General features: G+C 43.8%; 1 protein-coding gene across 1 annotated transcript in view; it reads left to right on the top strand.

Annotated features, from left to right (window-relative positions):
* The window catches only part of ITGA9 (integrin subunit alpha 9), a 245911-nt gene that overhangs the window by 70159 nt on the left and 148169 nt on the right, over positions 1-27583 (top strand). The window contains exons 14-15 of the mRNA XM_083577706.1: positions 1845-1999; positions 12300-12460. Coding sequence (XP_083433832.1) covers positions 1845-1999; positions 12300-12460 — 316 coding nt within the window. The remainder of the gene's footprint in view (positions 1-1844; positions 2000-12299; positions 12461-27583) is intronic.

Below are 27583 nucleotides of genomic sequence, written 5' to 3'. Positions count from 1 at the left end.
TCAGTCGGCATTAAACTGCTCATCTTGGCCCTGTTTAAAAGAAAGAGATCTTGATTTCAGCTTACACACACAATCATTTTCTAAAAGTAATCTTGTGAGATTTTAAGGATGGTAAAGGACTCCTTTTTAAACGCACACACACACACACACACCCAGTTAAATTGTATGTGTGCACTGCCATAAGAGCAATCTTTGCAAATTTCAGAAATGCAGCTCAGAAAGATGGCTGAAAGCATATGCACTGGTGCTTCTCCTCAACAAGTACAAAGCAAATGCCGAATTGCCACATGATGTTTGAAATGTCTAAAGAGGGTTATTTGTAAGATTACCTAGTTAAAATTTGTTTGTTTGTTTGTTAAAATCTGGATATGCCAGAACCATGGACAGCTCCAAGTCAGCAAAACAAGTTGCTCTGAAGAGCTCAGTTGATGCTGTTATATTTTGATACCTACCTTGATTGTTGTTATTTAGTCCTTTTGCGAAGGCATGGCTATTTCTTGACACGGCTGTTCATACCGTCTTGATGTACAAAAAAGTGTGAGGTTTGGGGACAGCTGATTTGATGGTTTCTCACAAGGCTCAAGATGCCTACTGAGATATCTGAGCCACTGGTTATTTTATTTATTTACCTTATTTATGTCCTGTTTTTCAGTCTCACAGCAGGCCACCAAGAGGGCTGACAATTAGAAAATATTAGTAAACATAATGTGATTTTTTCAAATGGCAGCGGTGACTGCTAAATGCTCTGGAGGGACAGTGGTGTCAAATGATGTCAAACTCATCCCTGGATAATTACAGGGTCTGGGTACTAATGGGCTATCATTTTCCCTGGGGACTGTTTCCCATAAACAAATTAGGTCTTCATTGAATTTTGTGGACTTCCAGATCTAGTTGTTGCTTGGCAAGAATCAAATTAACCAAGGCTGTTCATATGAATATTGTGTATCTTGAAATACAATTGTTAACAATTCTGTGTATTTTGAAAACTGGACTGCTCTAATTTTGTATCATACTTTTGAGGACTTGATTCCAGCTTTGCCTATGAGGTTCAGGGGTTTCAGTTCTTATGGGGCAATCTCCTTTTTTGTGTTTTGTTGGCTACGTCCTCTGGTTTGGTGGCTGTGACTGATGGCTCTACAAAGCCACTTCTAAGAATGCAGTCCTAAAACGTAATACAAGGGAGCACGCCCATCTCTTTTCTCTGACTTGGCAAAAGCTTTATCAGTTGGGGAAGGAGAACACCAAACAAGTTAGTATTTAGAGTACAGGAACATCTAGAAAACAGAATTTTGCAGGGACAGTTCTGCATGGGAAGCTGTGTGAAGAGGCTCATACATGGTTGCAGATATTTAATCATGCCGGCACAATAGACTTCTTCCAAACAGTCAGGATACTGATAAGGTTAAGTTTGCTGCAACCACTTGTGGAGGTACTCCACACTGATGGTTCTTCATACATAACAGCACCCAGCAGAACGCTACAGTTATTGCATGCAAATCATGCCATATCTTCAAAAAAAGAATAGAGGCCATCTGAGACAAAATAAGAGGCACAGAGAAGCTTCTGTGAACAAGATCTATCCAGATGCAAGCTTGTTAGCATTTATATAGTGCTTTTGGGTGTTTGTACATTATCTCAGACATTGTTTCAACCAGTCTGCAATGTAGTTCTGTAGTTTTATTCTTGTGTTGCAAATGGGGGGCTGGGCAGAAAGACTTGCCTAAGACGACTTGAGGTAGATAGACTTCTATAGACTTCTCACCCATAGGTCGGTTTCTTAAGCCATTTCACTCCACTAACTATTACGAAAGTAATGCTTTTGTTGTTGTTGTTCTTGTTTTAAGATCCAGGCCTGTCATTACTATGGACATCTCCATTTTCCTGCCAGCTTCCATTGACATCACAGCTCCCCAGTGCCACGATGACACACAGCCAGTGAACTGCCTAAACGTCACAGCCTGCTTTAGTTTCAGAGGCAAACACGTTCCAGGAACGATAGGTAAACTATTATCTCGGCATCCATTGCTGTTTACAATTTCTAAACCGATGTTTGTAAAATGTTATTTGTGTTGTTTTTGTCCTCATAAGTTTACAAACTAGACCTGTGGGTCCCATTGCAGCTTTCCCTCCTTGCAGTTTCTCCAGAGGTGTTCGCTCTCCCTTCTTCCATCATCCAGTCTTCATGTAAGCATGTTATTGTAAATGTAGACATTAATTTTGCTTTCAGCAGACACACGTACACGGTATTTTCTTTGTTGTATTTAGTGTCGTGGTGCCATAAAGCACTTCACAGACTCCGCTTCAACTCATGTCAACTTGTAGACACTCTGCTCTGCCCCAAATACCTTCCAGGCTTCCTGCTTCACCTCATGATTCTTCCAAATCCAATGCACAGCCCTAGCATACGCTGCAACATTTTGTTGTAGCGTCCACTTGCTGCTTCATATAGCATGTTTTAAATATTTTACATATGTTATGTCAGTAATCCTTATAGCAACTTTGAGAGGTCAGTATAATTACAAAACTGCAGATGCAAGAGTGAGACTCAATGGCTTACCTAAAGCCGCATACTGAGTTCATGGAAAAGATGAAATTGGAACTGAGGATTTCATGGCCGCCAGTTTGTTCTCTTAGTCACTATGCTACAATAAGGTAAAGGTAAAGGTACCTCTGACCATTAGGTCCAGTCGTGACCGACTCTGGGGTTGTGGCGCTCATCTCGCTCTATGGGCCAAGGGAGCCGGCGTTTGTCCGCAGACAGCTTCCGGGTCATGTAGCCAGCATGACTAAGCCACTTCTGGCGAACCAGAGCAGCGCACGGAAACACCGTTTACCTTCCCGCCGGAGCGGTACCTATTTATCTACTTGCACTTTGACGTGCTTTCGAACTGCTAGGTTGCTACAATAGCTCTGAGTTAATGCAAAGACTAAGATCAACATGGATCAAGGTTTTTGTGGGTTTTTATAGTAGCTAGAGGGACGCGGGTGGGGCTGTGGGTTAAACCACAGAGCCTAGGACTTGCTGATCAGAAGGTCAGCGGTTCGAATCCCCACGATGGAGTGAGCTTCCATTGCTTGGTCCCTGCTCCTGCCAACCTAGCAGTTCGAAAGCACGTCATGCTGGCCATATGACACGGATGCTGTATGCCGGCTCCCTCGGCCAATAAAGTGAGATGAGAGCCGCAACCCCAGACCCGGCCACGACTGGACCTAATGGTCAGGGGTCCCTTTACCTTTACCTTATAGTAGCTAGAGCCTCCTCTCTCCATGTTACCAAGAGCCTTTTCTGGTAAATGTCTGAGGAGTTACTTGCGTGTGATGAATTTTTTTGTATTGAAAACCGGAAGACCGGTAGATATATTCCAGCTCTTCTTAAGAGACCCCATAAAACCAAAGGCACTCTTGGAACAAGCCTGGATTTATGGCTTGTGCTTTTTAATGTTCGCCTGAAATCTTCCTTTAAGGTTGTATGAAAATGGCACATCTTCCTCTTAACTGGTTAGCTTAAACATAGATCTTTCTATTTAAAAGTTGTTTTTTTATAGTGCTGCAAGTATCTTGAATGTTTTAGTGGTTGCTTGTATCTGTTTAGTTCTGCAGCATATTTTGTGAATTACGGTACAAATTCCATGTGTTTTATGGGAACATGTTGAAGGCTAAAATCTTAGCCAGTCTATTTATAGCTGAGATGGGCGTACATTAACAAGCAGTCAGGCAAACAATAGCATGTTGCTATGCAGTGTGTCCTATTGACTTCTCTTTCAGAGAGAACCAGATACAGTGACTTTTCTAGCATTGCTGGCTCTATATAACAGGTGGGCTAAAATTAGATATAGATATCAGTGAGGCTGAATGAATGTGGGGATGCTTGAGGAACTCATTCTTCGCAGATTCTGGTTTGAACTGATCTGATCTTCACCTGCCAGCATAACGTAAAAGTTTAGTCATATTTTAAGCCAAATTTTTCAATAAAGTCTAGGTACAGTGGTACCTTGGGTTACGTTACCCTCGGGTAATGTAATTTCGAGTTATGAACGCGGCAAACCCGGAAGTGTATATTTCCGGGTTTCGCCATGCGCATATGCGCAGAAACGGTGCCTTTGGATATTGACTTTTCAGGGTAAGTATGGATCCCCGGGACAAATTAAGTTCATATCCGGAGGGTCCACTGTACTTGTTTGACATCCATTTTACCAATATGACAAGGCAGCTGATGCTCCACATCACCAGCTGCATCCCTGAGCCATACAAACATAATTTCATTTGTGTGCCACCTTTCCATAGTCCAAACCATGCTCAAGGTGGCTTAAAACATGAAAGAAATACATTGTTAGCATCCATCTGTCTCGAGAGACAATGGAGTGTGCTTCCGGGGGTGAAGTCAAACTGCTGTGTTAGCAGCACCAAAGTGACCTTCCTGTATGGAGGTCCTGGGCTGCGCAGACAACAAGAGCCCACCTCTCAGCCTCACTGATGTGGACCAAGGAGGCGTACAAGGTGCCATCCAACATCCTTACGGATCTCACTCCAGATTTGTGTAAGGTTCACTCCTTAGCCTTTTCTTCTCCTGAAGATATCTTGCAAGAAAACAGAGATTTAGGATCAGAGTTTTCCTTCTCTTAGATGGGCTTGATGAGCCCCATCTGCCCCTCACTTCCCTCTACATGGAAACCACCATCTTGAACATTGGACCAGCTGTTGGTCTCGTCTGCTCAATCTGCCGGAGCTTGTCTTTGCATGCAGGGGAATAAAAAAGTAAAAATAAAATAAAATAGTATAATTCAGGAAGAAAAAGGGATTGGAAGGGAGGAGAGGGAAAGCAAGCTGATGTACTAGTTCTACTAGAATAGTTACGTAGTTCTGCCTTCGCAGATTCTGGCTGTCTTGGAGAGCAACCCTACCCTAAAAGTACACCCCTTGTCTTCCATTGCACAGTTCTTCCCACAGACAGCTGATACGATGGCAATTGGAATCTTCCTGTTTATGTGCTGTGAATCGAAATTGTAGACAGTCTTTCAGCCTTGACAGTTCTCATGGCTGTTTATAATGAACATGAATGAAAACAACTCAAAACTAAAACAGAATCACCGTATTTTTTGCTCTATAAGACACACTTTTTCCCTCCTAAAAAGTAAGGGAAAATGTGTGTGCGTCTTATGGAGCGAATGCAGGCTGCGCAGCTATCCCAGAAGCCAGAACAGCAAGAGGGATCTCTGCACAGCGATCCCTCTCGCTGTTCTAGCTTCTGGCTTAGCCGTGCGAAGCCTCTTCAGGGCAGCAGGTTGAAGGCTTCCCCTGTCCTGAAGAGGCTTTGTGTGGCTATATGTGTGTGTCTGTATTCCACTTTCTTATACTTACACACACACACACACACACACACAGTCAGCATATGCAACAGAACATGTCTCTGGGATTCAGAATATTTTTTTTCTTGCTTTCCTCCTCCAAAAACTAGGTGCGTCTTATGGTCTGGTGCGTCTTATAGAGCGAAAAATACGGTAGTTGCAGCAGCAGTACGTGGAACTATGTGTGTGCTGTTGCTACATCCTTCTCCCCCCACCCTAGAAGTTCCACCTTCTGCTGCACCCCTGCACTTCAAGGCACTTTGGTTCAGTCTCTGGCCGGCCCCCATATTCCATATTAAAGTGTTGCTTGAGAAGCCAAGCAGAAAGTGGCAATTAATGATTGCAGAGCAGGTTAGACTATGAAACGCAATAAACAATGAAATGATGCAGCGCATTAAGCAAACATTTCAAAACTACAATGGAAACCATATACATTTAATAGCACAGCAGATAAACACTTGGTTAATTTGCGGTTGGCCTCAACTATATCAGCCCACCAAGAAGGCCTGAGCAGAGAGGTGTATCTTCAGTTGATACCACAAATAAGCAGTGTTGGCACCAGTTGTACCTCAGAAGAGAGGCTATTCTACAGCCAGGGCGAGGTGGCCAACACAGAAAAGGCAAGCAGTGTTATGCCTGAATTTTAGTCTCTAAACAAGAAGATCAGGTGAGCTTGCACGTGTCTGTTGCTCGCATGTTCTGCTGCTTGCGTGAACAGCAATCTCTAAAAGACTGCTGCTTACAGCATTGCGTGAAGCGACTCTATTTTTACCATTCTGAAAAAGAGCTATTTATGAGCTTGAAACTCACTTAGACACAAGCCCCTCAGAGAGCAGCACACAAAAGGGGTGATCTGAGTCAGCTGCTAACTACCAATCTAGTGACATCTGCAAGCTGGGTTTTTTTGTTTTTTTAAAAAAAGTTAGGCTTGCTGTTTCATTTTTCCAATTCTGACATCATTGGTTGTGTCTGCCAAAAGGCAAAGTGGAGAAAGATGTGAAATATACTACTCGAGATTGTAAAATGTCAGCTGTTGCTGAGAAGTGGCACGGTCACAGCTGGATGTAGATTGCTCATGGACAGTTTTCTGTTACGTCTGAGAGTCAGTGTGCTCAATGCGACTACGATGTGCAAGGCACTTTAAATTGCTCTGTCGGGTGGCTGCTGCCACAACTCAGTGAGACGTTTGGTGTATAGACGCTCCCCCTGCAGACTGGATGGTTTTATATATTTGAAGCATTTTTACATCACGCCTCAGTTTAAAAAGGCTCTCGGTTTGCAATGATCAGTAGTCAAACAGCCCCTTCCCTAAAAGTTGTGACACACAAGGGGAAAGGGATGGGGATGGAGGAGGAAAGAAGCAATCTCAGGCACTAGTTCTTCAAGCAGGGATGAGGATCATGTGACCCTTCAGATGTGCTTGAATTCCAGTTCCCATCAGCCCCTGGCAGGGATCATGGGAGCTTGAGTTCAACAACATTCGGAAGTCATCCCTGGTTGAAACAGGAGCAGCTATCAGGGGGAGTGGTGTTTACCTGGCTTCCTGGCATGGGTGTCACTGCAGCTTACTGGCAGGAAGAAGAGGCAGGGTGTGGAGGTTGGTGTGGGCACCCCTTGCAGAGCCATTCTTGTAGGAGTAACGGAGACGACAGGCGGTTGAATGCAGGTGAGCTGTGTAGAAGCGCACTGGCAAGCATGCTCCAAGCAAGCTGCCGACTAGCTCTGCTGAGGCTCCTTTTATTAGCAGAAGTCAACGACTGGAAACAGTAGTGAAACCACCCTGAGCTCAACGTATTTCCATCTAAGCACATTTCCAGCATTAGCGAACACACGTGTCAGCGGGTGTTTCGCCAGAGTGGTGGATGCTCTGGTTATCTCTTGCTTGGACTACTGCAATGCGCTCTATTTGGGGCTACCTTTGAAGGTGACCCGGAAACTACAACTAATCCAGAATGTGGCAGCTAGACTGGGAGCGGCTGCCGATACCGTATAACACCGGTCTTGAAAGACCTACACTGGCTCCCAGTACGTTTCCGAGCACAATTCAAAGTGTTGGTGCTGACCTTTAAAGCCCTAAACGGCCTTGGTCCAGTATACCTGAAGGAGCGTCTCCACCTCCATCGTTCTGCCCGGACACCGAGGTCCAGTGCTGAGGGCCTTCTGGCGGATCCCTCGCTGTGAGAAGCCAAGTTACAGGGAACCAGGTAAAGGGCCTTCTTGGTAGTGTCACCCGCCCTGTGGAACGCCCTCCCACCAGATGTCAAAGAGAAAAATAACTACCATCTGAAGGCAGCCCTGTTTAGGGAAGCTTTTAATGTTGAATAGGTTATTGTATTTTAGTGTTTTGTTGGAAGCCGCCCAGAGTGGCTGGGGAAACCCAGCCAGATGGGCAGTGTATAAATAATAAATTATTATTATTATTTCCCTGAAAGTTTTTCCCGATACTTGATTATGTCTGCGTCCCTGGTCATGCTCCAGCCAAGCGTTATGTCTAGCAAACAAATTGTGAGAGGACAAAAAGTCAGGGGGGAAACCCCGTTTTCTAGCCAAGAAGGTCAGGGAAAGCAGGTGTAACGCTCCTGGACATACTGTTGTATGTCTGCTGTGAGGTTTACCTTCGCAAAGCGTTACCTCCACACATTCTGGCACTCTCTTTTTTTAAAAAAATAATTTTTGTTAACCGGCCAATCAAATCAAATTAAATCACATCACATAAATTCCGAATTACAAAGCCGAATTTTAAATTTTGTTGGGGGGACCCATATTTCAAGATCCGAAGGGGGATTCTGATCATCTTCTTGCTACTGCGTTAATGTCCAAATCAATCCAAATCAGTCCAAACAGAGTTCATAATTCTACCCAGTCTTGTCTTGCTGTTTCCACATCACATCTTGTTCATATATTTTCTCTTTTTTCTTTATGATCTCTTCTGATAGTCTCCTTAAGCCGATAAACACCAATAATAATCCTGTGTGAATTTTTCCGTTCTTCCAATCCTCAAATCGAGATGGTTTCCATATATCATCACCTTCATAGATAACATCACTCTTTCCATCATGCAAAACTGTCGCTCTTAAGTCCCTCTGAGGAGTTTCACCCACAATGTATAAACAGCTCTATTTCTCTCTTTCTCCTCCCAGACTCAAGACCTCCGACAGAACTTCCCAATATGGCTACGGCATTTTTAACTGCGTCATTCCAAAGCTCTTATACATTCCACGCTGTTCTTAAAATATGCTTTGGTTCGAAAGTTTATCTCCACACAGCCTTAAATCCACAGCTTAAGTCCTTAAAACGACATTTCTGACTCGTGAGGGGAGGGGATTCTTGTTTAATCACATAAGAAAAGAAAGGAAAGTTTTCCCCCCTCCCCCATCAGTCATTTGCCATACCGTATCTTGGCGTATCTTCTCATGTTTTATTCTTGTCTTGTTTTATCAGAGATCTCTTCTGTTAGCAGTCTTTACTCCCCCTCCTTCCTTGAAATATGTGCATTCCTTCATCCAAATTGTTTCTTTTGAAGTTCTTGCAGCTAGTGGCGTGGATCAGGGACGGCGTCCAGGAGCGTCGGAATCCCACAGGAGGGCTTTGTGCCTAGTGCCCCCATCCCCACAAATTCGGGGGTGGTATAGGGCACAGCAGGCAAGGGCAGTCCCCCCCACCATCCTGGGGGGGGGGTAGGGAGGCTAATTACACCCATCATAGCCTCCAAATTACCTCGTGTGGGTCGGAGAGATGTTATTGTCAGCCATCTTCCGATGCGCCCCCTAGTGGCCCCCACATTCTGACACTCTCAACCATGTATTTGCACCACAGCAACCTTCCCACCTTTTCACCCCTCTCCCTCTTTCCAAGCTTCAGTTACTTCCATGCTCAGAAGGCCTTCTCTACTGGCTGCTTCTGGGCCTAAAGGGTCTCAGCTGAGTTGAAGATTATTTCTGCAATTCTTGATCTTGGTCTCTTAATAGCTGCTTCAGTTTTCCTCCTGATAGAATTTTTTTTTATATACTTGGCTTAGATTGGAAACAAACCAGATGTGTGGCACACTTAATTCTCATGCCTCTAAATAATCTAATATGCAACCAAAATATGTAACAAGCCATTTAAAAGGCACAGGAGTCGCTTTTTACTGTCGCCTGCACAATATGCAATTTGGTTGTGTGGTTCTTAATCGGCAGCATCTGTACTTTCCATTTTTACATCAATGTTCTTATCTTGATGGGGTGTGCCATCAAAGTGCCAGATTGTACACTGTTAAGTGCAGTTATCATAAATGCAGGGAATGCTGGTTTGCAGCAAAGGAAGTTTCCTATTGGAGCGGGGCTCATGGATGTTAATGAACACTATGCAATAATGGTGTTAACTTTAGCTTATCACTTGAGCAAGGCGACCTTGGCAGATGACCTACTGTGCTAACCTTTGATGACAGCCCTGATTGTAACCGCTTAGGGTACCGGCTAGCAAAATGATGAGTAACTAGTGTTGAAATTTGAAGGAACCGGTTGTGTCGAAACTACGCTGTTAACACACAGTAGTTTACCAAAGTTAAAAGATGCACTTCTTCCCTTTAACAGACCTTTCACTAGAGCAGGCTTGCAGAATTTGAGATCCAGCAACTTGAATGTAGCCCTCTGCCAAGTATTGCAGAATGCCGAGTGCTTGACACACTTTTGTATCCTTAAGTGGGCTACAAAATCAGGTTTATGGCACTGTTGCTTACATAGGCTGGTGGGCTGCATTTAAGTCATTGGGTCACAAGTAGCATAAGCTTGCCCTCAAGCAGCGTTTTCCAAACTTGAGTCTCCAGCTGTTTTTGGACTACAACTCCCACCATCCCTAGCTAGCAGGACCAGTGGTCAGGGATGATGGGAATTGTAGATGGGAATTCCAGTATCAGCTGGGAAACACTGCTCTGGAGCTTTGATGTCTTTATTTGAACATGCACTTATTAAGAACCCGGAAGAGCCTGCTTCATCAGGCCAATGGCTTATCAGTGCCCAGCATCCTGTTCTCACAGAGAAATAATTTTTAACCCCAGTCAAGCTTGCAAAAATCTATCATTTGCCCAATAATAAATGTTGGAAATGTAATGAAACTGAAGGTACTTTCTAACACCTTTGGTGGACGTGCCCAAGGATCAAGGTCTTCTGGGAAATGATCTATAATGAAATTAAGAAGGTACTTAAGTGTACCTTCCATAAGAAACCAGAGGCCTTTCTCCCGGGCATGGTAGGCCAATTGGTGTCAAGGAAAGATAGGACGTTCTTTATGTATGCTACAACAGCAGCAAGAGTTCTTTTAGCAAAGTATTGGAAGACACAAGAACTACCCACGCTGGAAGAGTGGCAGACGAAGGTGATAGACTATATGGGACTGGCTGAGATGACTGGCAGAATCCGCGACCAAGGGAAAGAGACGGTGGAAGAAGATTGGAAGAAATTTAAAGTCTATCTTAAGAACTGTTGTAAAATTAATGAGTGCTAAAATGTCATGGGTAATGTAAAACAGAATTGCAGTGACAAATAATTGGGTAAGAGAAAAAGGATTAAAGAAAGTGAATTATAAGTAATTGAAATTAGGGGTTGCTGGAAAGGTTTAAAACAGGGATGCAGAAAAGGGAGGTATGGGGAAGTCGTTGAAATAAGGTTTAAGAAAAAGAGGTTATGAAATTATACGTGTCTATATGTTTGTTTGTTTATGTACTGTCAGTTGTATTGTGTTTTAATATATGTTGGAAAATTAATAAAAAATTTATTTTAAAAAAAAAGAGAAATAATTTTTATTACATTTTCCACCCCCCCCAAATTACATTATAACATACCGTATTTTCCTCTCTATAGGACGCACTGGACCTTAGGACGCACCTTGTTTTAGAGGGGGAGAACAAGAAAAAAATTATCCCCCTCTGCTCAGCGCCCCTTCAGCGAAGCGGCAGGAGAAACGGAGCCCCTTCCATTTCTCCTGCCGCTTCGCTGAAGGGGCACTGCACAAAGAGGGGGAGAATTTTTTTCTTGTTCTCCCCCTCTAAAACAAGGTGCGTTCTGTGCATTCAACTGTTTTGCCCCCTGAGCTTGTGGGGCTGGCGGTGGGGGGAAGCGTTGCTTCTCTCACCGCCAGCCTCAAAGACCAGGTCGGGGAGCAGCGCAAAGGCGGCGCGCCGCCTTCCCGCTGCCACCCGAGCTTGTGGGGCTGGCGGTGGGGGAAAGCAGCGCTTCCCCCCACCGCCAGCCTCAAAGATCCCTAAAGCCTTCGGAGCGCAGCGCGAGTTCCCGCTGTGCTCCGCAGGCTTCGGGTTCCTTTTGCTGAAGCCGGGAGAGCAAGACTCTCCTGGCTTCAGCGAAAGGAACCTGAAGCCTCCGGAACACAGTGGGAACTCGCGCTGCACTCCGAAGGTTTCAGGCGGCTATCCCTGAAGCCTGGAGAGTGAGAGGGATCGGTGTGCACCAACCCCTCTCGCTCTCCAGGCTTCAGCGAAAGTAACGCGTAGCCTCCGGAGCGTGGAGGGAGGCATTCACTGCATAGGACGCACACACATTTCCCCTTCATTTTTGGAGGGGAAAATGTGTGTCCTATAGAGCGAAAAATACGGTATATCATAATTCACCAATCCCAAATTGTCCCTTCCCTTCCCTCCCCCACCTGGACTTCCCTCAACCTCCTTTTCTAGTTTGTTTTCACACATTATCATATCCTGCTTATTTGCTTTCCATTCATTTTTTTATATTTAATCTTACAATTTATATAAATTTTGTTATTTGTAAATGTTTACTCAAAACCTACTAAAGAGTCCAATTCTTTGCATTGTTTCTGTAGATCAGCTGAAAATGGTTCCCAATCTTCTTTAAATGATTTTTTTTGTCCTGATTTCGTAGTCTGTCAGTTAGTTTTGCCATTTTGGCACATTCTGTAAGTTATTCGTTGGTACTTTATTGCTTTGCTATTTTTCTTTTTTAGGATTGAACTGTAACCTGACGGCAGATGTGGCAAAGAAGGAAAAGGGCCATCCCATCAGGGTTTACTTTGTTTCTTCCGGAGAAGCAGTGGGCCAGATCACAGAGCAGTTCCAGCTGTCCTATATGCAGCAGAAGTGCAAACAGTACCTAGCCTATGTGAAGGTCAGTCCGTTTCCCCTATATTATTTATAAGTTGAACCTTCTTGTCTTTGCAGTTGTTGGATCAAGTTAGTCTGCATGTGATAATTCAGTTAACCAGGGCCGGTCCTACCGTTGGGGGATGGCCGAAAAGCGATGGAGGACAGAACTGTTTGTGACACAAAGCTTGCCCCATCACTCCTAAGCTAGCCTGCAATGAAGGAGGCTGTCAATGCCCCCAGTATTGGAAATAAGATTCAACCCTGGTCAGCATGGAATATGTGAGGGGGAGCGTTAATGCAGGCAGCAAAATGTCCTTGGCCCTCATCACTAAAATGTTTCCGGCTACCTGGGAGTAAACTTGCTGGACACACTTCCAAATAGGATTGACTGCGTTGTAAAAGGGCCTCTTTTTTAATGGAAAGACTTGGGGCATTTTATACACTGTTATTGAATGCATACAACAAATGTTGGAAAGAAAGAGTGTCTCCAGCTGATGCTCCACCCTGAGGAAAGACGTCTAGATCTCCCCTGAAAATGTAGAATTAGCAGAAGAAAAAATGTCTGGGTTTCCTGCAACAACCAAGTAACAATTGGTTCATTTCCGTATAGCAAATGCATTATCTCGAAAGACCCTGAACTAGTCCCTTTTCCCACGTCTGTAAATAGATACTTGTCTCTGCCGTGGCGTTGGTTATTCTTGCTGCTTTCCTTTCTCAAGTACACTGGCTGTAATTTGCTTAGCTTTATTTGTAATAAGACTCCAACGCACAATTGTTTGACTCCAGTAAGGAGTTGATGATGACATTGCAAAACAGCTAATTCTGTCAGGAAACTGCTCTTGTCCCTAGAGGAGAATCCATCCACTCACTTATCAGCTTCCCCCCCACAATTTTGGTAGAGACCACCCACGTCTGTCCTAATAAGCTTCTTTGCATATGGAACATTACTGTTCCAGAAAACTTTAAGCAGGCCTGCAAATATGCATGACTTGGTATTCCTCTTTGGTACTGTTATGAGTTTGAGGAGTGGCATTAAGCCGTGTGCCAGATCCCTCTAATCCCTGGATCCAGCAAGTGTTAAAAGCTAATCAAGCCTTATAATTCCTAGCCTAGCCAAGCTAGTTTCCTGGGGGATTAAGGAGCTCGGTGGGAGACAGCAAAGGGTTGGAGCCCCCTCCCTCAATAGACAAAGCCAGAATTGAAGGCAGAATTTGCAATGATGGTGAGCTGGAGAGTCAGAGCAACGTTTGATTTCTCTTTGAATCCAAGTCTGTGGCTATGGGAGAAGCAAGACCTTTTTGGGTTGTTGATGCTGTGAAGCCCTCCATTGTAGGCTCAGGTTGTATATATGTGTAACTAAACTGTACATTGCGAAGACAGTACAATCTCCCCTTGCCTCGTTCCCAAAGGAAACACAAACTCTGAGTAAGCGCTTGGAACCTGTGGAATTTTGCACTGCTTGCAGATCGGGGTGTTGTGTAACTGCAACAATATTGTTTTCAATTATAGTTCCTTGCTCAGCTGCTATGTGCATCAATGGAGTTTGCTTTGATCTAAAGCATTCCTGGACTGTAGGTCAGCTCATCTAAATGTCTTAAGAAACGTATTTCCTGCTTGTTCTTGTTGTAGACGTATTTCCTTGTTAGGGAAACTCTCAACAGGAAGAGCATGTCCCTCAAAAAACAACCCCCACCTTTCTGTACCATTACCATTTCCCCCTAGATAATTATTTTGAGTGTGATATGCTTCAAGGAGATGAACAATTGCCTGATGAAGTCTGCTGGGAATTGCAGCTGCTTTGATAATTGAAGGCAAAAAGGGCAACGTTCAATGTTATTTTGGAGAAGTGAGAGAGCTGGGAAGCTGTACAGTAGAAGTGCAGCTTTCAAGATATTGTGGGACTCCAACCCCCATCAGCCCTAGCCAGCATGGCCAGTGGCCAGGAGTGATGGGAATTGTAGTCCAGGTACATCTAAGGGTCCATAGGTTCCCCACCCTGGCCATTCAGAGTGCTGATTTTAATTTCCTAGCTCTGCAAATTGCAGGAATGTTCATTTGCTTGTACAGTGAAGGATGGGAAGTGATAGGAACGAAGGACCTGGACAGCCTGTGCTCCAGTGGGAGGAAGCAGTATTGACGGTTTAATGTTTGAAATATGGAAGAGCCTTGAAAACAGAAGAAGGCTGGGTGAAGGGGTCATGATTACTTAGGAGATATATATGGTAAAGAGGTCAGGGAGAGAAACATTGCTCAATTAACTGCCACAAGCAGTTCAGTGTCCTGTAACGTGTTGTAAGAGATTGCCTTCATAATTTTACATGTGTTCCAAAACCTCATCTACTCTTTTTGTTGTAACACGGTCAACATGAAACAGCCTTCTTTTAAAAATAGCTATTTCTTTTCTTTCTGCTTCTAATATACGTACCTTACTTTCCCTTTCTAAAAATATGCATTTGGACCACATACAGCCAACAGGGTAGATCATAATGGAAAAGATTATGCGGATTGTGCTCTTAAAACAACAGACTGGGCCCAAAGGGCCGCGAATGAGCTTCTGGTCATTCACTGTGAATTTTTCAGGCCTAGGCCACTTTACTCTTTAGGGAGATAGCTTCCTGTTTTGGTAAGACTGTTTACGCTGAGGAGAAGGGGTTGAAAAGCTGGCTTGTGTGCTTTGGCTTGCATGGGAGTCAGCCAATAAGTGGAGTTAATGTTATCAGTCCCCAGTCCTGGCTTAGTGTGAAAAAGCCCCTGCCAAAATGTACTCATTTCCTTGAAGCATTTTACCCCCTCTCTTAAGAAAGAAATGCTTCTGGAGTAGGGTTTAGAATCAATGCCCTCAGGCTTAAAATCCAAGAGACATGGCACAAAAGGAAAAGGTATGGGGAAGAGAGATGGTGAGGGAAATGCACAATCTTATAGCAACCAGCTGAAGTGGATACATTCAGGGAGATGAGAGCTCAGTACAGCTTATCGCTCAAGAGAGCTGATGCTTCTTTCTCTGTTCCTTGTACCCTGATGGAATGGAAAAATTAGTTGCTGATCAGGGCAATAGGAAATTGAACTAGTAGATTTTAGGCTGTTAGAAACATATATATATATATATATATATATATATATATATATATATATATATATGTTGAAGCCTATCACTATCTTTCTTAAGTTAACATTTGCCACCAGTCTTGTTCTGTTAGCATCTGCTGGACAGTTCCTCATGCAACTGAGTTATCACTGGGAGAGAAGTTTCAAGCGGTATTCCACTACCACTAACTGCCTTAGCAAACAAACACTCCATCGACTTTTCCCATTGCTTCTCCACAGTTTCCGCAGTAAAAACTCTGTTTTCTCAGCTTCCAGCTAAAGCCAGATGTTAGAGATGAGTGAGCAATATTACAAATGTATTGCAGTTTCAAAATACACCATGTTTCATTTCTTAAATATACAATGTGCTAATACATTCTGATGAAACAGGATATTGTTAAATTAAATGGGCCATGTATATTTTATAATGCAAGATCCTTTAATGTTTATTGGCTTAATTCTTTTCCTAGTTAATGGGATTTTGCAATCTGCAACAGCACTCCCAAGCCACAGAGCTTTTGTAATATTTCTGCTTTAGGGTGGCTGTAGGAATTTCATTTCCAGAAAGACCCTTGATCATGAGCTTTCCATTTCCTAATGTTTTTATTATTTGGGTGTGCCAGTGCTTGGTCTATTAAAAGAGATGCACCTCTTATCTATGTATGTTTATTTTTTTATTGGAGAATATCAAACATCAATTTAAATTTTTGGGAGAAAAACAGGGATCAGTTTTAGAAAACAGGAACTGAGTCATTTGTTTTAATAATCTGATTCTGCTTTTCTTTAGTAGTAACCCTGCCTTTGTTGATTCACTTGTTTATTACTAAAGGAAATTAGAAAAAAAATATAGTTCTGATTCCTATGTGTTCGGAATCTTGGCCATTCACAGAAGATGACAGGATTTCTGTTGGGATAGCTGCTGCTTGAGCAGATGTGTCTGGAAGTAATAGAGGAATGGAGAACTGTGGCCAGCCTGATGTTTAATTCCAGTTCCCATCAGTCCCCGCTAGCATAGCCAGTTGTCAGGGATGATGGAATCTGTAGTCCAAAAACACCTGAAAGGGGACACAGACTCTCAGTTCATGAGGTAGATCACATGGTGCTTTGTTGGGAAGAGGTTGCACACTGTACATTTGTGGTGCTGAAAACATGAGCATCTCAACATGGAGGTTATAATCTGAGCCTAGAGTTTGGCTTAGTGAACTACTATCAATAGTAGGAGCTTTGAGCTCAGAACTCTCTTCAGAATTGGGGTATACAGCACCAACCCCTGGAGTTGGCAGATAATATGAAGCCTGGGGATTGGCTAGGTCTGATATAAATGCTGGGAGCTTGGCCAATAGAGTAGTACCTTCTGCACGCTGCTGTTTAGATTCCAGCATCCTCATACTAGCTGCTGGACTTCATGATGTCCAGGTCGAGAGTCAGGTACAGCTGCCATTCATCCCGGGCTGGTGCTGGCACAAAGCTCTGTCCAGAGCAAATAAATATGTGGCTGTCGTTTTCGAACGGTCATTCTGAGAGTACAGTTGGGCTCTTTTGGCATGATATCTGTTGCATAGTTGAACCCCAAGCCATGATCCCACAAATGTTTATTGCGGGTACACAGAAAAGTTCTTGTGCATTTTGGGTAGAGGTGTTAAGTAATACAGGGATTGCCCAGATTCACTGCTCGACAGGATCTTGCAATGTGTTTGCCCAGCATGTGGATTCAAATGTGTCTGGTAAGATGGGGATATCTCCCCACTTAAAAGGAATGGGCTCCTTCAAGAGGCTTCCCCTAGTTGGGTATATCTACACCATGGAAGCTCTTGTCCACACAGATTAGAGTCCACCGCAGACTCTGCGCCGCAAGCGGTCATGCCACAATACACTTGTTAGTTTTTAAGGTGTTGCGGGACTCTTTCATGTGTCACATTTCAGCAAATGTTCCTGGTAGCCATGCCTGATAAAGCTCTTGTGGCATTTGATGCCCAGTTGTTAACTTTTGAAGATTAAAAATGCCATGGCATGCTGCTGGTCATTAAGAGAGAGAAGGAATAGATAATATTATCTCTGCACAGGGGCCATGTTGTGGCATGGTTATGTGTACATTTCACTAAAAACAATAGGAATTGTATCTTTGGGTTTGTGTTCCTGTCTTTATCTGGGCACTGTATATTTTCCAAGCACTAATGCCTTTTTTGATATATGCAGCTAACCTTCCTCTTACCAGACTGTTGCCCTTCTGCATCCTTGTCTTTAAACGCTAGAGCCTTCTTGTTAGCCCAAAGTGTTTAAAAATCATTTCACAAAACATTTTTCTAAGTTATTGTATTATTTTAAGTTGGCACTAACACCTCTCCTCCTTCCGAGGCATCCAGCTCAGTAGCAAGATACAACAGCTGCTTCTTTCTTTCCCTGCTTGCCCCGGAGAGTTAACTTCAGAGGGATTTGGGAATTATTTTGAAAAGCGTTCGGCTTCCTTCCAACAATTGCATTGTTTCACGCACGTGCTCCACCCCCCCACTTCCCCATGCGGTTAGGAGCAGCAGTTACAAGGCTTGTTTTCTTAGGAGGGAAAGCACAGGAGGCTTATTGTGATATCGGCTTACTTGCAAATGTCTACGTTGAGTATGGGGGAGCAGGCAAACACCCAGACATGGTGAAAGTCTGGAATGCAGCATCAGTTTCTCCTGCAAAGCAAACAACATTGACCTGGAGGGTGCCCGTCCCTCGTTATTTCCAGCAAGCTCAGGCTTGTTTCTCCTTTTGCTAGCTACATCGCAATGGCAATGTGTTCTCCAAAGTCCTGCTCAAGGATCTAAGGCAGAGATCTGGAACTTGTGGCCTTTCAGATAATGCTAGACTACAGCTCCCATCAGCCCCAATCAGCCTAGTCAGTGATTGGTGATGATGGGAGTTGTAGCCTAGCAACAGCTGGAGGACTAGCAAGTTCTCCATCCCTGATCTGTCTTCATTAATATCGACCTAGTCTTCTCATGCTCATGGGAGGAGCCACCATCTTCTGGCTGTTCAAAGCCTTCTTCCGTGAGCTCTAGAATTGTCAACTGACCATTAGCAGCCTATTAGAAGCAAATCATGTTAAGCAAAAGATCCTCATGACACACTGCAGTAGCATTTCTTTTAGAAGGTATTTAGCAAGGCGTGCTAAAAATTAGGGGGAAATGAATTCAGCAGAATATATGGAAATGGAGCAGAATAATTATTGTGGTTTCAGAAGTTGGGGACAAAGGAGCCTTTATGTCTGTCAGTGTTTGTGCGTCTGTGGCTTGACTCTTATTTTTCTGTGGCTTGGCTTCAGGCGTGTGAGATAAAGTTGCTCAGCCCTGGTGAAACCCAAATGGGAAAACAATTGAAAGCAGTGGAGAAAGCTGAACTGGGTCTTAATATCTTTATTTAAGTGTTGTGTTTGAGACACATTCTTCCCATAACCCTAAAAGTTGTGCACCGAAGCCATTGGGAGTGGATCAGAATTGTTTCACAGTGACTCTGGATTGAAAGAGGAAAATGGTGCCCTCCTTTGTGCAGTCATAGATATCCCTCATCCTTCTCATCCTTTAGCAATCGCAAGGCTAGCGTAGTGATGATGATAAACTTCTCGTTTGATCCCTGTGTTTATTATAGATGACGTATGCAGCTTGTGTCCAGCCAAAGGGGGAGCCAGCAGAGCTAGTAACTGCTATCAATCATTTCTTGTTGCTGCTCAAAAGCCAGGCCCCCGGAACAGCTTCTGCTTAACGCAGTCTGCAATTAAATCAGACACAGCGTTTATGTCTTCCAGGTACTTTTATCTTTATGGTTTGGCAGGATGTCTTAAACAGCCCCATGATGCCTTAACATTAACTGCCTACTTGAGGTGATGGACATATGTTGCTGCTAAACTCAACCCAAACATAGTCCTAAATATCGGCACCATATGACAGGCATCTAGAATGGCTTGATCATCTGTGGTCGCCTCCTAACATTGCCCAGGTGGATCTGCAGCAGCATAGCTCTTGCCTTTTCTTAGCTCTGCTTCTGATGGTGCAAATAGCCATAAGTGGTCTGAAGTGGTGGACAAGTACCCTTGGAATGGTAACAAGCCGACCATGTTCTTGTTGCATTCACAAAGCAAAACAGTTCATAAGTAGGAGTGCATCCTCTCTGAAGAGGGATTGGTACACCTGCTCCTTCCTCACACCAATTCATCTTTTGGTCTTAGTAATGCAGGAGTGCAGAAGCGGATGTGTCTTGCTTGGGGTTTATTAAACTCGTTCCCCCCCCCCATAAATCTGCCCAAATTTCTAACTGGAAATGTGCATGTTGTTGAGAACCTTAGGAGGCAACCTGAACATACTGTTGCATCCCAGTACTAATGAACACAAAGACTAAACCTCATCATCTAAAACCACCTGGTGAAATGCACTTTAGAACAACGCAGCTAATTAACTTGCTGAGGCACCTGGCAGTGACTGCTGTGGGTGAAGTTGTTAGGAAGGATTTGTTTCCAAGTGCAGGGCTGCAAACTGACCAGGAAAATTAAAACTTTTGTTTTTTATTGCCAGTTTGATCTGCTGAAATGGACAAGAGAAGTCACTTTGAGCGTAAAAATGAGCCTTAGCACCTGGCTGATGCTTGCATATTAAAGACAGAGCTACAGAGATCAGTTTAAAAGTTGGCAGCCCTCAGCATGCCATGTTTGCTTCTAGTGGTGTGGTTCATCTAGGCCAGGGAGGTCCAGCGCATGGCCTGAGGACCACATGTGGCCTTTGAAGCCCTTTTGGGGGGCCCTCAGCAACATTTGATGCTCCCCTGCAGCCTTGTGAGGCATTGGGCTTTGGGAAGGAGCCATGAGAACTCTGACAGGGTCCTAGAATCCTCCTTCCTCTTCCCCAAAAACCTAGTTAGTGCTTCCCCAGCTTTGGGAAGGAGGTGGGAGGGCTCCAGGACCCTGCCAGAGACTAGCACCTCCTTCCCAAAGCCCAGCACCTCACTTAGCCAGCTTTGGGAAGCCAGTGCCAGGGCTAGGGGGGTGGGTATCACATTTTGGCCTTGCTCCCCCCCGTCTGCATGAAAAGGCAGTGTGCAGCCTGTGGGTTCTGTGTCAAAGTACTATTGCGTCCCACTTGCTATGAAAAGTTGGACCGCCCTGATCTAGGTTATTCCTGAGCATTTGTTGTTTAGTTGTTTAGTCGTGTCCGACTCTTCGTGACCCCATGGACCAGAGCACACCAGGCACTCCTGTCTTCCACTGCCTCCCACAGTTTGGTCAAACTCATGTTGGTAGCTTCGAGAACACTATCCAACCATCTCGTCCTCTGTCGTCCCCTTCTTCTTGTGCCCTCAATCCTTCCCAGCACCAGGGTCTTTTCCAGTGAGTCTTCTCTTCTCATGATGTGGCCAAAATCTTGGAGCCTCAGCTTCAGGATCTGTCCTTCCAGTGAGCACTCAGGGCTGATTTCCTTAAGAATAGATAGGCTTGATCTTCTTGCAGTCCATGGGACTCTCAAGAGTCTCCTCCAGCACCATAATTCAAAATTCCTGAGCATAGCCGTGTCATTGTAAGCTGACCCTGTTAAATGGGCACGTATTTGGTCCTAGAAATAATATTTGACATAAACGTTGTGTTGTGTCAGTGTTGTGTGTCTCTTCCATTCACAGAGAAGTAAGAATGCATGGTGGCCTCATAAAAGTTAGCCCTGAACTGAAATTCTCTGGTTAGAACTTTCACCGCAAAGCGTGGGAGAAATGGGGGAATTAAATGGACAAAGGAGGACAGAGCTGTTGGAACAAGAGAGAAGTTGCCTTTGAACCTTCATATTGATTTTGCCCCTTCCCTCTCATGCCTCTCTTGTGAATGAGATGTTAAACAGTGGGAGGGCATTTTCGATGCGTTTTGCCTTTACCCCCTTCTGCCACTAGTCTTTGCAAATAGCTTGGACTTAAAAGGCAATTATTTTGTTAGGCAATCAGTCTTATCTCCAAGGAATACAAATGTAAGGAGCTTTGCATGCTGTCTGCCAGGCTTGGTTATGCTGGAATTGGGATGCCGGCTACATGCCCGGTAAAGGGCAAGGTCCATTTGGCTGGCATTGCACACTTGGAAACTATGTGTCTGCACGCGTGAGGGAGAGAGGGGAAAGTATTTAGTGGCAGTGACAGATCTACAATTTAGCGAGCATCTGTTCTCCTGACCCAGTTGGCTTGTGATGTCCTTATCAGTTTCCTCAAGGTAAAGAGTGTCATGGGCTGCATTGAGGCTGGGATTCAAATTGTCACTGAAACTGAAAATTGTCTGCAAAAATGATGCATGGCAGCATTTTCAATTTTCTGACTTTGCTAGAACAACTTCCTAGAAGAACTCTGAGTAAAAAACACCCATTTCCATTTTACTTTGGGAATTTATATATTTATCTACCTTTAAAACATTTCTTATCCATGCTTCATTGCAAATGCAATTCCAGGATGGGTTACAGATCTCAGTGCATTCATTTAAAAAACCAGGCAGGTAAATGACAACCAGGCAATAATATAATCAGTGCTTTTTTCCTTGAAAAAAAATGTTTAGGGGTACTCTCATTTTCCTACTCATATTGAAATACTGTACCTCAATGAGACCAAACTTAGATTCACAAAATGTTTAGGGGTATGTGTCCCCCTGCATCCGCCCAGAAAAAATGCACTGGATATAATGCACATGAGGACTTCGATGCTCCCTAACTGGAGCTGTAAATTTAAACCGTATTTTTCATTCTATAAGACGCACCCGGGCACAAGACGCACCTAGTTTTAGAGGAGGAGAACAAGAAAAAAAATATTCTCTCCCTCTCTGTGCAGCACCCCTTCAGCGAAGCGGCAGGAGAAATGGAGCCCCTTCCGTTTCTTCTCCTGCTTCGCTGAAGGGGCGCCGCGCAGAGAGGGAAAGCTGCGCAGCACCTCTCAAGCAAAGCGAAGCCAGGAGAGCAAGAGGGATCGGTGTGCACTGATCCCTCTTCCTCTCCTGTCTTCAGCAAAAGCAACGCAAAGCCTCCGGAGCACAGCGGGAGCTCCCACTGCGCTCCGGAGGCTTTGGGCGGCTATCCCTGAAGCCAGGAGAGCAAGAGGGGTTGGTTGCTTCAGCAAAAGCAAAGGATAGCTGCCCCCGCTGTGCTCGGGAGGCTTCGTGTTGCTTTCACTGAAGCCATGGAGCCTGCATTCGCTCCATAAGACGCACACACATTTCCCCTTACTTTTTAGGAGGGGAAAAGTGTGTCTTATAGAGCGAAAAATACAGTACATATATAATCTGGCTGCCAATTTCTACCAAATCTTAGCTGCATGTCAATGCATTCATTATCACTTAGTGGCGCTAAATAAAGGACACTTTTATGGATGTGTGCTTCTCTTAGAATTGCACTTCTGTATTTAGACATTCAGCATTGACAGAGCTGAGCTGATGATATTGTGATTTTGGTGAGCAGTTCTTTTAGCAAACGATTCTTGGCAGATTTGCATAAAGGGAGGCGGGGAGGGTTTAAAGTTACCAGCATTCTGGTGTCCATTTGTGCATTCATGCACAGTCACCAATACCAAGACTATTGCAGTGTTTCAGATCATGGAGATCCCAGAGGCGAGTGGGGGAAGCTGATCTATTGCATTCTTCCCCTGGAATCTTACAAATGCAGTATGTAAGACCAAAGACCCGGAGCTGCTTTGCCAAAATGACGACTGTAGCAAGGATCAGCCCAGTGATTTGGGGCTAAGGCTTATATCCTTTGAATCTGTTTATTTCATTCTCCCAGAAATACATCATGTTTTTGCTCTGCTTCAAAAATGGATAGGGGTGATCTTCCTTTCTTCTTCTTTTTTGAGATTTATTTAGACAAAAGTGCTATTTTGGTAATCGTGTACGTCTTTGCTATCCGGATCCGTGTGAAGAACGTGCTGGGAGTCCATTGTACCGAATGTCCCTCCTAGATGAGGCTGAGTGGCTGTAAAACTGTTAACTAAACAAACACAGCATTTTCCATCTCCTCACTCGGGTGTGAAGAGTTCATCTCTCCCCCTGGATGCCGGCTAGCCAAGAATGACTGTGCAGTCAGAGAGTGTGAAGCTGGACTCCTTCCCTCTATCAGGGTTTCAGAAAAGGGGGGGGAGCTGTTTTTCTGTGTTAGAATATTTTAATTTGTGCAAATTGCATAAACACGAGAACCTTGGAATTTACACAAATGGAGAATGACATCTTAACTACATAGGTTTTGGTCTGCTTAAGTTAGGCGTTTCTTCAGTCTCTTTAGCTTGTCTTCATGGTAAATATCGTCCCATTTTACTCTGAGTAAAACTTCGTTGAATACCACCCATATGGTGGCAGAACATGTTGAGTTTTGAACAGGACATGTGAGGGAACAATATTGGCTTCCCCATGTGCCGAACTTGTCTTGGCTCCATTTTTTTAAATGTGCCATTTTGTTTTTGTGAATTGGCTCACAAATTTCTAGATAGATCACTTTTTGTGCTATATAACACGAATGTTTCTCAGCTTACTTGCCCCATTCTCTTGCAAGCCAAATTACAGTGCACACTTGGGTTGTGAACATGTCCCATGCGGGATGCACGTTCGCAACCCGCAGCAGCGCATCTGCGCACGTGCGGGTTGCGATTCGGCGCTTCTGTGCATGCGCAAAGCACAATTTAGCACTTCTGTGCATGCGCGACTGCTGAAACCCATTCTGGTACTTCCAGGTTTCGGTGGTCCGTAACCCAAAAAAACGTAACCTGAAGTGTCTGTAACCCAAGGTATGACTGTACTCCTTTAGAGCTCACTGAATTTGGGTTGACTAGCCCAAATTGTAAGGTTTTTCTCCCTCCCTCCCTTATATATCTATAGACTATGCAGGGGGAGCAAACATGGTGCCTCGCATGTAGTTATTGGACTAAAATTTCCTTTAGCCCCAGTCAGCATTGCCAGTGGTCAGGGATAATGGCAGTTGTTGTCTAGCAGCGCCTGAAGGGTACTAAATTGGTTGTTCTTAGACTAAACAGTCTTATATAACCTCTGAGACTAAAGCATCCATGAGAGAGGTTGGATGGCCATCTGCCATGGATGCTTCAGGTGAGATTCCTGCAGTGCAGGAGATTGGGATCCCTTCCAACTCTACATTTCTATGATTCCATGTTTCTGTGACTTTCAATGTTCCTTAAGAGAACCAATGACATTCCCGTCTTTCTGAAAACTTTGTAAAATACTAAACAGCAGAAATTAGAGTGTCATGGGGGGGGGGGAGAAGTCAGCACTCCTGTCAGTCTTTCTAGTTTTTGGAGGAGATTCTAAGTTATTTCCTTGCAAATTTATGACTTGGCTCGAGAAGTTTAGAACTCGTAACTCTGGTGGAGATTTCATGGTGATTGCCTCATAGCATAACAGTGTAGTAAAGTTATTTTTATGAATAGTGGGAGGTTTAGGATTGGGCTTTACAACATTAATATGGCACCTTTGAGTGTGCATTTTTATTTCCTGGCCTCGATACTTAATAAGTGGCTCAACATTCAAGCATGGTCCGTATATAGAGTAGGATTTATCAAGTTCATCCTGCAGCATGCGTGCCTTTTCTCAATGTATTTAATAAAGTTGATGTGTTGAATTCTAAATACTCCAAAGACTGACCCTCCACATTTATATTTAAAAGTTTTACAAAGAAAACTATGAGTGAAGAAGAAGAAGAATAAAATTACATACAGGTCTAAAACATGAGAACATACTGTTTTCTCCCCAAACAAGCCAATATTGATTTAGGAATTCACCTTGCTGGAAGTGTACCCATTGGTCTGTGGTCCTGTGGTTGCTTCCATAATAGTACCTTACCTACTATGTTTGAAAAGAAACATTTTCCTTTCTTTAGGCCATTCATAGCACATCATGTAAATTACAGGTTTGGCAACAATCGTCGTATGTGGTTCTCCTCATTGTGGGCAGTCGTTTCTGCCTATATCTTGTAATACTTGTGGGATTGAAGCTTTGCCAAAAACAATGCATACATGTATGGTAGGAAGACATGAGAGAGAAATTTATATGAATATTTCTCTCTCCCCCCCCCGCCCGCCTTCTAGGGTTAGCTAGGTGGTGGTCATTGAGAAGAATTGTCTGTGTTGGAATTTACAAGCAAAACTAGCCAATGTGTAGTAGACATGTTGCATTGGTGCTGTTTTAGGGAGGTATTTATGGAGGCATGTTTATTTAGAAAATGTTAATCCCTCCTTTCTTCTCAAAATGACTTACCATCATCTTATAAAGCACAGCAATAAATAATGAAAACAAACTAAAATAGATGTAATTGTCTTCTGAGTAGAAAGTTTGATATAACTTGATTACGACTTGCTTGTTTTGAAAGAAAAACACATGGGTCTTCTGGGGTAAAACAAACATCAAGAACATCAAGTTATGTTTGTTTTGAGCCCGTCTAGATATTTTCTTTTTCATCTGCAAAAGTATTCTGGCATCTCAGAGTCACTCCCAATACATGATGAACAGACTGTGTGCGTGTGTGTCTCTCCTGAAGGATATAAACTTCCTTTATTAGGCAAATTTTTGTCCGACAGGCAAGCTGGCCTGTGTCTGGAGGCCTAGTGCCAGTTATAAGGCAGAGACCACAAGATTAACTTTTAAGTGTCAATTTTGTTCTCTTCAAGCCAATGCAATCCCATTTCTTGGGACAACAAAATAGAGATATAAAAGCAGATTCAAAACAAGATGAGTCTTTTTAAAGCGGAAGCTGCATCTGGGTCCATATCATTCCTTGTCAGTTTTGATATGCCCACCTACCCACTCACTTTACAATAGAATGGGCTTTCTTGATTCAATGATTTGGCCCAGTATTCAACTTGGAAAGAATCGACCGGCTTCAAAGCCTCAATGACAGCCTCCCCACCTGAAACTAGGGCAGTGTTTCTTAAACTTGGGTTTGTTGTTGTTGGACTACAATTTCCATCATCCCTAGGGAGCAGGACCAGTGGTCAGGGATGATGGGAGTTGTAGTCCAACAAGTGCCGGAGACCCAAGTTTGAGAGACATTGCTCTAGGGGATAAACTGAACGTTGTGCTGTTGTGATAGTTCCATCAATGCATTTCTGCTTGGAAGATGGAACAGTTCTTCATCACCTTTCCCCTGCACACTGTTCTCGGGCTTCTCCAGACAATCCCAAAACTGTGAGGAACTGGGGGGGGGGGGGGGGGGGAGAAAGCCCCAGTGGGGCATGTTGCATTGACTGGTGGCCAAAGGAAAAATTCAATGTCTCTCTCAGTGGCTTTTAGACGCTGTCTGTGAGGAGCTTTGTGGTTCACCAAGAGAGTCATTTTTCCTCACTGAAAAGATCAGCAATTGCAGAAAAAAGGTCCATGCAAGAGAGCATGCCTTCCATTTCTGAGTATTCCTTGACTAAATGATGTATTCTGGGCCCCCCTATTAGTTCACATTGGCCAGGGGTCTGCCCCCCTGAGCCTGGCCTGTGCCCTGCAAGATAAGAGCGTACAGTGTGCAGACCTGCAACAGTCTCTTGCTGAGTTAATGTTTCCCCGAAGTTAAAATGTTTGAAGTGCACTGGTCTGGCTAAATTTCGCAGTTGTCTCACGGTTGCCAATATCATATTCATTCATTCATTCATGTCATCTTTATAATTACCATGATAAGTAGCGTAAGAAGCAAACGCCGGCTATTTTAGAAAAGTACTGTCATCTTTTTCTATGTTACTACCTGACTACTTTACTCACTGAAATGAGTGTTCCACTCCCTCATTCTTCAATCTCTGTGGAAAAAAATAAAAACACCAGAGTTGAGAGAGACTGTTAAACATATGTAGGGTGGCTTCTCTCTGCAGCTTGGTTTTAGTGGTTTTCCTGTTTATAATAGTGTGAGAACACAACGGGGTCTGGTGATCCCAGGCACCAGTGCACACATGCAAACAGCCTGCTTTTCCTGTCCAAAACTGCCTTTAATGATCATATTTTTCTTTTTTTCTGTGTATGTTTGAGAGAGTGAGCAGAGTATATAAGCAGGAAATGCTAGGGGTACCTCCCGCAGGGGAAAAAAAGGGCTTTCTTTTCTAT

The sequence above is a fragment of the Podarcis filfolensis genome, assembly GCF_964270895.1.
Source record: "Podarcis filfolensis genome assembly, chromosome: 12".
Classification (NCBI taxonomy): Eukaryota; Metazoa; Chordata; class Lepidosauria; order Squamata; family Lacertidae; genus Podarcis; species Podarcis filfolensis.
The sequence above is the reverse complement of the archived record's forward strand: the minus strand, read 5'-3'. Positions and strand labels throughout refer to the sequence as shown.